Source organism: Melanostigma gelatinosum, assembly GCF_949748355.1.
Source record: "Melanostigma gelatinosum genome assembly, chromosome: 3".
Lineage (NCBI taxonomy): Eukaryota > Metazoa > Chordata > Actinopteri > Perciformes > Zoarcidae > Melanostigma > Melanostigma gelatinosum.
In genome coordinates, this window is record NC_136636.1 from 12,325,892 (window position 1) to 12,337,914 (window position 12,023).

General features: G+C 40.0%; 1 protein-coding gene across 1 annotated transcript; it reads left to right on the forward strand.

Annotated features, from left to right (window-relative positions):
- Positions 1-511: 511 nt before the first annotated feature.
- On the forward strand, positions 512-11,782 carry cdk4 (cyclin dependent kinase 4). Its single transcript, XM_079296909.1, has 8 exons — positions 512-730; positions 6,392-6,626; positions 6,714-6,849; positions 7,018-7,185; positions 7,918-8,027; positions 9,648-9,698; positions 9,782-9,917; positions 11,009-11,782. The coding sequence occupies exons 2-8, from the start codon at positions 6,409-6,411 to the stop codon at positions 11,096-11,098; spliced, it is 909 nt and encodes a 302-aa protein (XP_079153035.1). The 5' UTR covers positions 512-730; positions 6,392-6,408; the 3' UTR covers positions 11,099-11,782.
- The last annotated feature ends 241 nt before the right edge of the window (positions 11,783-12,023 follow it).

The window sequence follows — 12,023 nt, forward strand, 5'->3', positions numbered from 1 at the left end:
CACACATTTTCAAATACACTTAAAGGTTCATTCAAACTATTTTAATTTAGCTTATAGTGATGTACTTGCTCCTAGCAGCTTACACCATACCTGTAATTAGCAACTAAAGTTTATTTTATGGTTGGCACATATAATCTATTGTTATATGTTATTCTTTTTTTCTATTTCTTCTGAATATGTATCTAATATATGTATTTCCTTTTCTCTTTAAGATGTTATTGTTACATTTTTTTGAGAGCTATCACTTTAACTTTATTTGTTTGTGTGCAAATAAATAAAGGGTGTGTCTGATATGCCTATATTTTTTGAATCTGAAATAAACAGCCACATAAAAGCCTTTGTAAAGATATGCATTCAACAACTACAATATCAAAGCATTCTTTAGAATGGATTATATGATTTTTGTAACTTTCCAAGGCTCAGCAGCTTCACACATGACAGGCTATGCTGTGAAGATTTGTTTTAAGCTCCGCCTCCACCAAGAGTTGCCAGAAGCAACAGGAAGCGACAACCCAAAAAAAGAGTGCAGGCTGGAGAAAGAAAAAAGACATTGGAGGCCGAAAACATAATCTGTTGATTGTCTTCTGTACCTCAGATCCACTGCTGGAGCTGTAAACCTCCGCCTGGACCCGAGCCGCTTCTGGAGGAGTTCTACGTGGCACACTAGTGAGCATGTCCTCCTCATAGAGCGAACGTAACGCTCACCTGCTGCAGAAAAGACACGGGCGAGGTAAGTGAAGTATCCGAGCTGTCGCGCTTCATTAGTGTGACACTTGGGCAGTTTGTGTAAAGTGGTACAGATGTGGAAATATAAGTTGCTGACGGTGATCTGTCTCTGCCGTCTGTACTTTTTTTACTGTCGTCCTCCGCCACGTCAGTGAACATGTAGGTGAGGAGGGGGAAGAAAGTCCGCGTGGCCTGTTGTGGCTTCACTTTTTTAATGCCAGTTTAATCAACAAAGGAGCGCTATGGAGGAGCACCACGTGTCGGGGACAGAGGGCTCTCCGTCTGCCCTGGCCTGTGTCTGCCTCCGCCCACTGGCCGCTAGATTAAGTGGATACATCAATGAAATGCGGGGGAGAAAATAGAGCTGATAATCATGAGGCCACAGACTCTATCTGCTGTTCTAGGCCTCAGTGAAACGTCCAGGTGTTGTGCTAAAAGCTGCTGTTTCCTCTGGTGTTGCGTCACCGAGGAGAGGGTTTTAGGGTGACAAGTAATGAACAGCCTTACCACTTCCTGGAGGACCAGATGAGGTTTTGCACATAGCCGGATCTTTCATTATGAGACAGTGAAGCCCTTTCAGTTCATTCTGTAATGCAGTGAACATGTTTTTAATCAAGCTTTTGTGTTGTCAAATGAAGGTGGGGACACCCCAGGGCTAAGAGCCAGATGATGATAACAACACGATGAGTTTAGAACAGTGACTTTATTATAGGCTGTAGTTTGCATGCAGAGAGCACTCAGGGGTTATTTTCTAAATATAAAATGTCTGGCTCAGTAAATATATATGTCAGAATTGACCAAAAATAAGGGATCCTATACTTTTCTGCTACTTTTTTGCTTCTCCTGTACTTCATATGAGAGGCAAATCTACTTTTTACACCACATTTATTTATTCAATAACTTTATTTGTTAGTTACTTTGCAAATTCAGATTAATAATAAAAAATATAGCCAATAAGTAAATTAGGATGTAATATTATCGGCTAAAATTAAAAATGTATTAATCTCAGGGAGTGAAATATACAAGCTAGCAGAAGATCAACCAGTTTAGGGCTGGAAAAATCTTCTTTCACAATATAGGTCATTTCATATTTCAACAACAACATACATCACAATATAACATGTTTTCTTGTAATTCAGTAAATATATAGTCCATATGCAATAACTACATGGTAATGCCTATTGTTGTGTACTCTGATAAATTAAAAGTATTTTCTCGTTTATTTAGATATAAAAATGTTATTGTTTTTTATTTATTATTAATCATTGTCTAAAGGAAGTTGTGGGCATAACATATTGTATTTGCCTGTAACCACTAGATCCCAATTTATTTCATGTTTGTTTCTTCCACCAGTATACGAGAGAGTATTTTACACAGCATGGCAGCAATAGAGTAGCACTTCACTGAATACCTCGAGATATAATTAACCCTATATGTACTTGTTGGCTGGTGAGATTAGCATACAGATCTGAAAGGCTGTAAATAAAGTTAATTCATCAAAATCTTACAAATCTTACAACATTCAGCAGTGACTCTGCATTTATCTGTTTTCTTCTCTGGGGTTTCTGGAGCAACCATGTAATCAGAGTTATCGTCCAAACATGCCGTCTCGTGCTGTCAACATAAAAAAATGTGACGTCCATTTTAGAGCATCAGATGTTTGAGTATCGGCTTTATAAAATAAAGAGACTGGTACACAACAGGAGAGAATGAACTTCTCGCTCAAGTGTTTGACTTTCAGTGGATTGTGTTTCTGCTGTTTTGTTGCTGAACTTTTCTCACTCTCCCCAGCAGAAACTATGTTAGCTCCAGCCCTACTTCTCTCTTTCACACTTACAAACCCACTGTGCTCATCGTTTAAACACAGTTCTATTGACAGTTTAGTGTTTCATTAACACTGTTATTAATCATGTTCGGACATTTTTATTAAAATCAATGTTTTGTCAAGATAATGTCAATAAGTAGTGAAAAATGCCAATAACCCTGAGCCCAATGTGATGTATTCCAACTGCTTTATTTATCCGACCAACAGTTCAAAACCCAAAGATACTTTATTTTACTGTCAAAGCCTCACATTTAAGAAGCTGCAACCAGCAAATGCTTGGCATTTTTGTTTTTATAGTGACTGAAAATATTAATTGAATATCAACATTTTAAAATCCTTTTCAGTCGAGTGTTTGTTGATGTAGTCACATACGTTTTTCAGTGCAGTGATAGTTGGCTGAAAGTTACAATGTTAGTGGAAGATATTTACGAGAACATGCATTTGGATACTCTTTACGATTTAAAAAAAATTGGGAGGCAATGGTAAATAAATGATATTCAAGAAAAAAGTCCTGTTTTTGTTCGAACTCAAGATCAGATTGAACATGAATGGAAATTGTCGATAATATTTATTGTCCTTCCAAACCAGCAGAGGCAGATGTCCATTTTAAACAAGGTTATACACTAAAAGACCTGAGAGCAGGCACAATGTTTTTTTGAGGTAACCATCTCTCACCTCACAGGAACGTGGTAGTTTAGATGATGAGTCTCTGCTCTGCACAGCCTGGTCCCATAAACGTTACTGTAAAGACCTTCAAAGTAGCAGAGGACCACCGAACGGCCATCAGTGCATTGAAGTACTGGTAAATGCTGGGTATGAAGGTGACGGGTGTTAATGTTGAATACGCTGAAACTACGGGAGGGAAGGATCGGGATGATGCTCTCTGTGGTCGTGTGCTGATGGATGGAGTTGGTGAGGAGGCCAGAGGAAAGTTCGAAGGGGTGGGACAGAGAAGCTGCTTGGGGTTGAGTGGTTGAAGGTGCTTCCTGTGCCGGCAGAGTGGCGGCCAAAAGTCCTGCGTCAAGTATATTTGCTTTAAAATGGTGTCCCATTCAGTGAGTCATTTGACTTCTTCCAGGAGGTCAGGTACTTTGTTCTGTAGCTCGCTGATTATAAAATATTTGGCGAATGTAGAAGATCATTCATGAATTCCTTTTTGAATATGCCTACAAAATATGTAGGCATATAGCCCACATTTCTGCACTTTGCATTGAAAGTACCTGGAGGGCTCTTATATGAGGCTTCACTCTAATAGAGGCTCAACTAGACATACAAATCCTTTGCATTTCACTCCAAGCATAGTTGACTCCTGCTGCCAGAATGGTTGAAATATGATACGGTTGTCTATTATCGACTCCTCTTTTTCACTCAAAAGGTGAAAAGTGGGCGTGGAGCCCTCATTGCCATAATGTTAAAGCTGCATCAATCAATGTTCTTTAAATGAGCAAGGGGTCAAATTACTGTGTAATGTAAATGAGTACCCTACAATACAGTTCCCCTTAGCACTACAGAGCGCTTTAACACCTTTCAGCTCATTGTTTTGGTTTTACAGCCCTCGACTTTCATTTTTTAAATTCTCAGTGCTTTCATCAGTCATTACCAGCAGGATCAGGCTCTCGTCCATTACGGCCAGCCCCAAACTGCAGTCAAACAAAACAAGCACCTATGGTGAACATAGTGGAACATTTATTAGCTAAGGAGCCAGATAATTCCCTCTGAAAATGGTGGAGACCAAAATGGAGCTAAAAAGAGAATGAATATTGGATTTGCAACTATTGAAATTAATTCTTATGTCGCTTTGTGTCTGCTGGGTGTGTAAGTAGGCAACTGTTTGTTAGCATGTTCGCTGTCAGAACTTTGTCAGGTAATAAAATGTCAATATTGTGTTTATGTTCCATTGGCACCAAGTGGCCAAAAATAAATCAGTGAATGCAGCTTTAAAGATGTCAGCGTCTGCATTATTAGACGCTCAGAGGCCGAGCAACTGCTCCAGCTATACATTAACTCCCTCTGCATCGGGAGGAGATAAAGATCGACGGATGGGTCAAACAAACACAAGACTTTAACCCAGTAGAGCTCTGTTCATGGCCTGTGTGAAACCGAAACTCAACGTTGACTTATTTTAAGAACGCTCCATAAGGTAACTTACTTATTAACGCACTCAACTTCAGTACGTAAGATAAGTTTCGTAACAAACTTACTTATTTTCGCCCATACCAGCCATAGCCATAGCCAGCCATAGCCATAGCCAAGTAGTTTTGTTGCCTTAACCTAAGTGACGCCAAAGGGTCCTGACCTGTTTGTATGTGAGCAGTTTGTATTATTCACCACTGAGAGAAGAAACCCAATTAATTTGGCTTAAATTAATATATATATATATTTGATAGAGTTGGCAATATGATGAAATGTACTGCGAGACAGAAAAAAACGCGTCTATTGTAAGGTTAACGGCTGTAGCGTAAATACAGTTTAATTATCTTTGGTTGTGTTGGGAAATGTTGCAAATCACTGAGCGGTACTGCTTCATGGCAATATTTGATTTACAGGTTTCTTTACATCACTGATGAAGTGCTTTGATGTTATTTGGGGGGGCATTTAATTTACTGGATCAATATATTTGATCTAGAAACAGTTTTTCAGTCTTCAATACTTTGTAATTGCAAATGTTGCACTTTCAGCACTGCACCGGAATGGCCTCGTCAGGTACTTGGCAAGTCCGGCAGGTTGTTTTGCTTACAGCATGCCCCTCTTTGATGCTGCCTGCTCTGTATACAGCAGTTCTTCAACAGCTGCGCGCCGCAGTGTTTCACTAAAGAGAAGTACTAAAGTGGAAACGCAGCCCCCGAAGAGCATAGTGTTACAAAAGCTCAGTCTGAGAACTTGCATGACTGCACCACATCCTTATTTCCTCTTTGGCCTCTGATGAGGGTCAGTGGTTTACTGCTTCATACATACAAAGCCATCTTTTATCTTTATATATCCACCAAGCTTCTCACAGCCAGATCATGAGAGAAGTCACTTCCATGTCCAGCACAGAGAATTTATTGTGCTGGTTTCATATCGTCAGATGTTTTTTGTGATTTAAGTTTTTATTTACTTTGACTTCATCTAGCACCACCAGCAGGTCAAAACTGAATTTGTCCAATAGTTTGGTTGAAGACCAAACACCTTCAAAACCAATGACATCAGCCTCAGCTGTGCTTGATAGCTTTAATGCTAACATGATAAATTAAGTGGTAAACCGGGCAAATATTACCTGCTAAACCTCAGCATTTGGCCCAAAGCTGTGCTGTGTAAAGTCTCAGTCCTGCTATAATGTATCACATTTAGAAATACAGACTGATTATGTGTGGGACATCATCTGCAAACATAATAATAAGAAATGACAAATCTCAAGAGACATTTGAAGAAAAGAAAAACAAACAAAAAAGACTGAGATAAAGAGATGGATCACTGATCGTCAGATGTGTTTATGTCTCTTGCCTTCTTTGATATAGTGATGATGTGTATAAAGTACGGATAAGGTTACCCAGTCCGTCCATTTGTTCAGTAGAACAGCTCCATGCTGCTTTTTGGTGCGATGCATCAAAATCTCTGCTTCCTTCTTTATTGGGAGAGTTGTTCACACTCTGATTTAATTTTTTCCCAATGTTATGCTTTTCAGGTTCATTGAAGTAAAAAAGTAATGTACATATAAGAGGGCAAGTGGGCTGCTAAGAATATTCTATTATTATATTTTAAATAGAGCTTTGCAAACTATACAAATGTGATTACCTCTCATGATTGTAATTAAACGCATTAATAGCTTTTGCATCTGATCTGTGTGTCATCCTTTGTCAGTCTGTTGGATCTTGGCCATGGCCCACGGCACCGGTGTCCAGTATGAGCCAGTGGCAGAGATTGGAGGAGGCGCTTACGGGACGGTTTACAAGGCCCGAGACTTGGAGAGCGGGCAGTTTGTGGCTCTGAAGAGCATGCGTGTGCAGACGGACCAAAATGGCCTCCCAGTCTCCACAGTCAGAGAGGTGGCTCTGTTGAAAAGGCTGGAGCAGTTCGACCACCCAAACGTGGTCAGGTAAGACGGCTATGCAACGTGTTGTGTTGTCTACAATTCACTGTGAACACTTCTCACAGAAGTCACTGTTCTCGTTGTGCGCGACAGGCTAATGGACGTATGCGCCACCCAGAGGTCGGGCCAGGAGACGAAAGTCACTCTGGTGTTTGAACATGTGGACCAAGACCTCAAGACGTACCTAGAGAAAGCCCCAGCTCCTGGGTTATCCCCCGGCCGCATTCAAGTGAGAACTAACTGAAACAATATGTAAACTAATGTGTAGTCTGTAAAATAGTCAGAAGGAAGAAAATTGTACGGACTGGACGGAGTGTTTTTCCTTATTTACGGTCTTTTTAACTCTGTTTTTAAATATTTGGTTCCAGTTGAAATATTCCTGTGTGTGTTTCTGCAGGACCTGATGAGGCAGTTGCTGTGCGGCGTTTCATTCCTTCACTCTAACCGCGTGTTGCACCGAGACCTGAAACCAGAGAATATTCTGGTGACCAACCAGGGCCAGGTGAAGCTGGCTGACTTTGGACTGGCCAGGATCTACAGCTGCCACATGGCCCTCACTCCTGTGGTGCGAACTCACCTGGACCCCAACAGTAGTTGTTTGTGTTGTGTGTGTGTGTGTGTGTGTATACAGAATTTTCCACATAATACGAGGGGTGTACGGTTGGGTTGGGTACGATACAGTGGAGCCACGGTTCGGTACGTTTCGGTACAGTAGAAAACTAAATGCCAGAGAAATGTACTTGATTTTAAAACATATTTATTCATTACAACTAACATCATAAAGTTATTCTTTGACTTTGAACAATGATGGAACTATACCTGAGTGACTCATCTTCTGGGGTGTCTTCTTAGCAACACATAAGCATAAAAAACAGAAACTGCTCCTTAATGTTATGCAGTATTGTTACTTACATCTTGCAAAAGAGATTTTTAATCTCAATGGGACTACCTGGTTAAATAAAGGTTAATTTTTCATGCGTACCGAACCGTGAGCCTCGTACCGAACGGTTCAATACGAATACGCGTACCGTTACACCCCTACATAATACCATCATTTATTTTAGATTTTAGCCATTCAAGAAGCTTCTGGCTCTCCTGCATTTCAGTGAAAAAGAAACCAACCTTTAGCCACTGAAAATGAGGCTGAGAGAACTAATCTGTCATACTAATCTTAAATTCCTCACTGACAGTCAGTGTCTAACGTGACAGTCTGCTGCCAAACATTAACCTTCTGAATAAAAACTCAATTTCAAAAAATTGTGCCCCCTGGAATGGCTTCCATGTTTGTGTCTGCCAGGTGGTGACTCTGTGGTACCGCCCCCCCGAGGTTCTGCTGCAGTCCAGCTACGCCACACCGGTGGACATCTGGAGCACCGGCTGCATTTTTGCTGAGATGTTCAGACGCAAGTGAGTCAGCAGAATAATGTTCAAATGAAGAAGATTGGCACTATATACAGTACTTACATTCATACGTTATGTTGTGATCAATATTGTGTCTGTGTTTGAATCTAGAAAGGTAACATGCACAGATTTTGATGTCATTTGGTGAGGAGAGAGGCCTTGGGCAAAGGAACAGTGCGTTCAGTTTTGACGGTGATCTGATTAAGTTTCAGCAGCAGAGATTCGATTACATATCCTGAACCATTGCAAGGGGAGGTTTGTGCTTACAAGGGAGTTCTAGTTTATCATTTAACTCCTCAGGCTAAATAGGAGTTTGAAACTCTAATGAAAATGTCTCCTAAAAAAACGAATAAGTAAATCCTACGTAGGGCGGGTGGGGCGTACTAAACACAGCCTCTTATTTCAGGTTAAATATTGATTACTGTCTGGTCCCGTCTTGTGTTTCCAGTCAGCAAATGTAATGCATTGAAAATGAACAGTTTGCCGATATGTTAAAAGAGACAGTTCATCCCAAGATCAGAAATACAAATCTTTCCTCTGACGTCATGCTGTTTGTCAATCTAGATTGTTTTGATGGTAGTTTGGGAGACATCGGCTCTCGAGGCTGGTTCATGGGACCATATGACTGTACTCAGCTTGTGGTACTCAAAGCAACAAAAAAATACATTTACAATACAAAACTCAAAATCAATGTCATCATGACCCGGTTCTTTAAGATGATCCACTGTCCTCGTGAGCATTTTCATCTAGGCACTATATTCTCTGAACCATAGGTCACGAGACAATAGTATCCCCTCTGAAAATAGGGGGGGGGGGGGTCTTATATCCATTAAATTGAATCTGAACGTCTACACTTCAACCACACATTGACTGCTTAATTTTAATTCCATTGGAAACATGTAAAGAGGCAAAATTGGAAAGAATTTGCAGAGGGTTCAGAATTTATCTCTCAATGGATCACGTAACAAGTTTATCTGCGGCTCCGGGGAAATCTGGTCTGGAGCCCTCAGGCTGTCGGCAGTCGAATTGGTGAAAAACAGTTTGGCTTTGCCGCACTCATTATGTTACAGCACGTATATGTGTCAGCCCTGCCCCTCTTTCAACCAGTCTACAATAGATCTACGTACTCTGAAACATACTGCAGTCGTAGTTGACATCTTGAGGTCATCGCCATCATACATGCCGACACAAACCCACTGACTCATCATTAGGTGTTAACGCGTCCACAAACAGTTACTGCAGGAGAACGTCAGAATGTAACTAAAGCTTTGTATGCAACATATCCCAGATCAGCTGAGAACCAGTGCACCAACACACACTCACAGTAGCTCCATCTAGTGGCACAAATGACACAAGTCGACTTTGGTAAAGAGATTCATGCTTCAAAATATTTGGAGTTTATTGATGGGGATGATGTGATGAAACATTCACAGTATCATGAACATGTTGATTTGGGTGAAATGTTAAACTAAACTTATGCAAACAGTAGAATCATTTAACTTCATGGCAAACTGAAGGACGTCATGTTACTGTTTGCCCTCCTGCACAAACAGGAGTTTCAAAGACGTGAATAACAAATAACTGCTTCAGTCTTTAAAACGTTGGTGCAATCTCTCCATCTGTTAGACCTTTGTTCTGCGGAGAATCAGAAGTGGACCAACTTGGGAAACTTTTTGAGTGAGTAACGAATAGTTTACACATTTACCTGACTGGATGATTCATATTATACTGATTGCATTGGAAACCATGTGTCATTTCAGAGTTATTGGCTTGCCACCAGAGGACGAGTGGCCGACTGATGTTACGCTCTCAAGAAAACACTTCCCCCCTCTCTTACCTCGCCCAATCACCGACTTTGTTCCAGAGATAAATGAGCAGGGGGCGCAACTATTGCTGGTAAGACTTTGCCATGAGTTCAACATTTTAATGTCGGTCCATGCTGACTGGTATTTGATAAATGTTCAGCTGTGTAGAGAGTTGAAATCATGGCAGTTACGGATCAGTACACTCAGACTCCTGAAGAATGATCTTTGCTCATAGACATCTTCAACACAAGAACTTATCAGATGAAGTTCTTTTGATGAATCTTACTTATCCTGTTGGTTAAACTAGAGGAGAGGGGACTTACAACAGTGCTGTTTCAAGCAAAATATTAATTTTATATTTATATCATGAATTTAGAGTGCTGGTAAAACTGAAAAAAGGAGCTAAAATCACTACGTTTCTAATAGATTAGGATTTAGAATCCAGCTTCCAGATGTGAAAATAGTATCAATCTTGTCTTGTAATTTTTTAATAGGACTACAGTATTTACTTAAATGTAGTAGTGTCTCATGTAAACTATTATATAATTGTATGATTATAATTTACAGGGCTGGTTAAACTAAAATCACTACCTCTGCGAATGGATTAGTATTTAGTTTACCAACAGAAAGCGTACAGAAAGTTTATTTTCTGCGATTGAACTGTGAAAGTGACGTATATTTAGTATATTTAATAATGCCACTATATGATGTAGAAAATATAGGTTTAAGTGCAAAATAAGAAGCACAATTTTAGACAAGAATGTGTTGTATTGACCAGATTAAAATAACTAAATGCTGATGACTAAAGAAAGCGAACAGGATGGTAACTTCCTGCACTTCCTGCTGGTTGCCTGGCAACTGGTCCTGGCCAAATGACAGTCTGACACAAACTCACATAAACAGTGTATTGTCTTTTATCTTTGATTTTGATTGTGAATACATGAAACAGATGAGATAGAACATGTTAATTAGTCATGTTAGAGGTGCTCGTAGGAGGATTTCATTACCTCTGGACGGCGCCTGACGAGCTGTATCAGTCGGTATGCTGAGCTCGGACACAGACGGAGAGCATCAACCTCCTCATCTAACTCTCTGCAAGAGACTGGAGTATTTCTCAAAATGTCCAACTGTTTCTTTAAGACCTGATGGCGCTCTAACAACCTGCTATTCTTCCTTCCATAGAAAATGCTGACCTTCGACCCCTTGAAACGAATATCTGCCCTGAATGCCCTAGAACATCCGTATTTCCAGGACGAGGAGACATTGACTTGAAATGGTGCAGTGAAACGTGTGGCGAGAGGTAACGGTGTCTAAGCTTAGACCTGGCCTAACCATAAAGGATTTCAGTTTCATTCAGTGCATTACCTTTCAAGACGTCTGAGTTATGCTTTGGGATATTTTTTGTTGTTGCTCCTACATCAAAACAAAGGATTAAAGCCTGAGAAATGGAATTTAAAAAAAAAGAAGAGGAGTGAACTTAAGGATCACTGGCATGCTTTCCAGCGTCACAATTAATGATGTTAACGTGTCGTGTCTTCAAGGACAGTACCAGTGTTTTTGATGTTTGTCGGTCTCGTCCGCGGGGACCGATGCACAGAAACGTCTGTCAATGTTGCTCTTGTTACTTTTGTACCGTGTTTCGACAGAAGGAAGTGGAGATGTCGTCTTTTCTCGTTAGTCTGAACAAAGTCTGACAGAAGTGACAGCTCAGGCTTAGATCAGTCGTTCGTGATCGTATTGTATTTGTTTTTATATTTATCATACTAAAGGAACAATACGTTTTATTGGAAATCATGAGGAAAGGAAAGGAAAACGCACAAGACAGACACGCATGACAAAAGTACTGGTATTGTCCTTAAATACTGTCATAAATTGTATCTGTTAACGGAGGACTGAAGGGTTGAACTTCATTTCATATTTAACATTTTTTTAAATCAACCAGCACTGAAACTACGAATGAATAAAAAACAGTTTAAATCACACTCAAACTTGTGTATTATTATTATTATTGTTTTTATCATATGGCAGTCCATATATATTGAATAAATGTTATTCTATGAAAAGTGAAAAATTCATGGCGCTATATGAAATACTTATATTGTCTAAAAGGTGTTTTCGTTTGGTTTTTTTGGGAATAAATGTGTTTTTGTGCTTCACATAGAGGCGCCCAAACGATGTAGTGCTGCACTTTCATAAA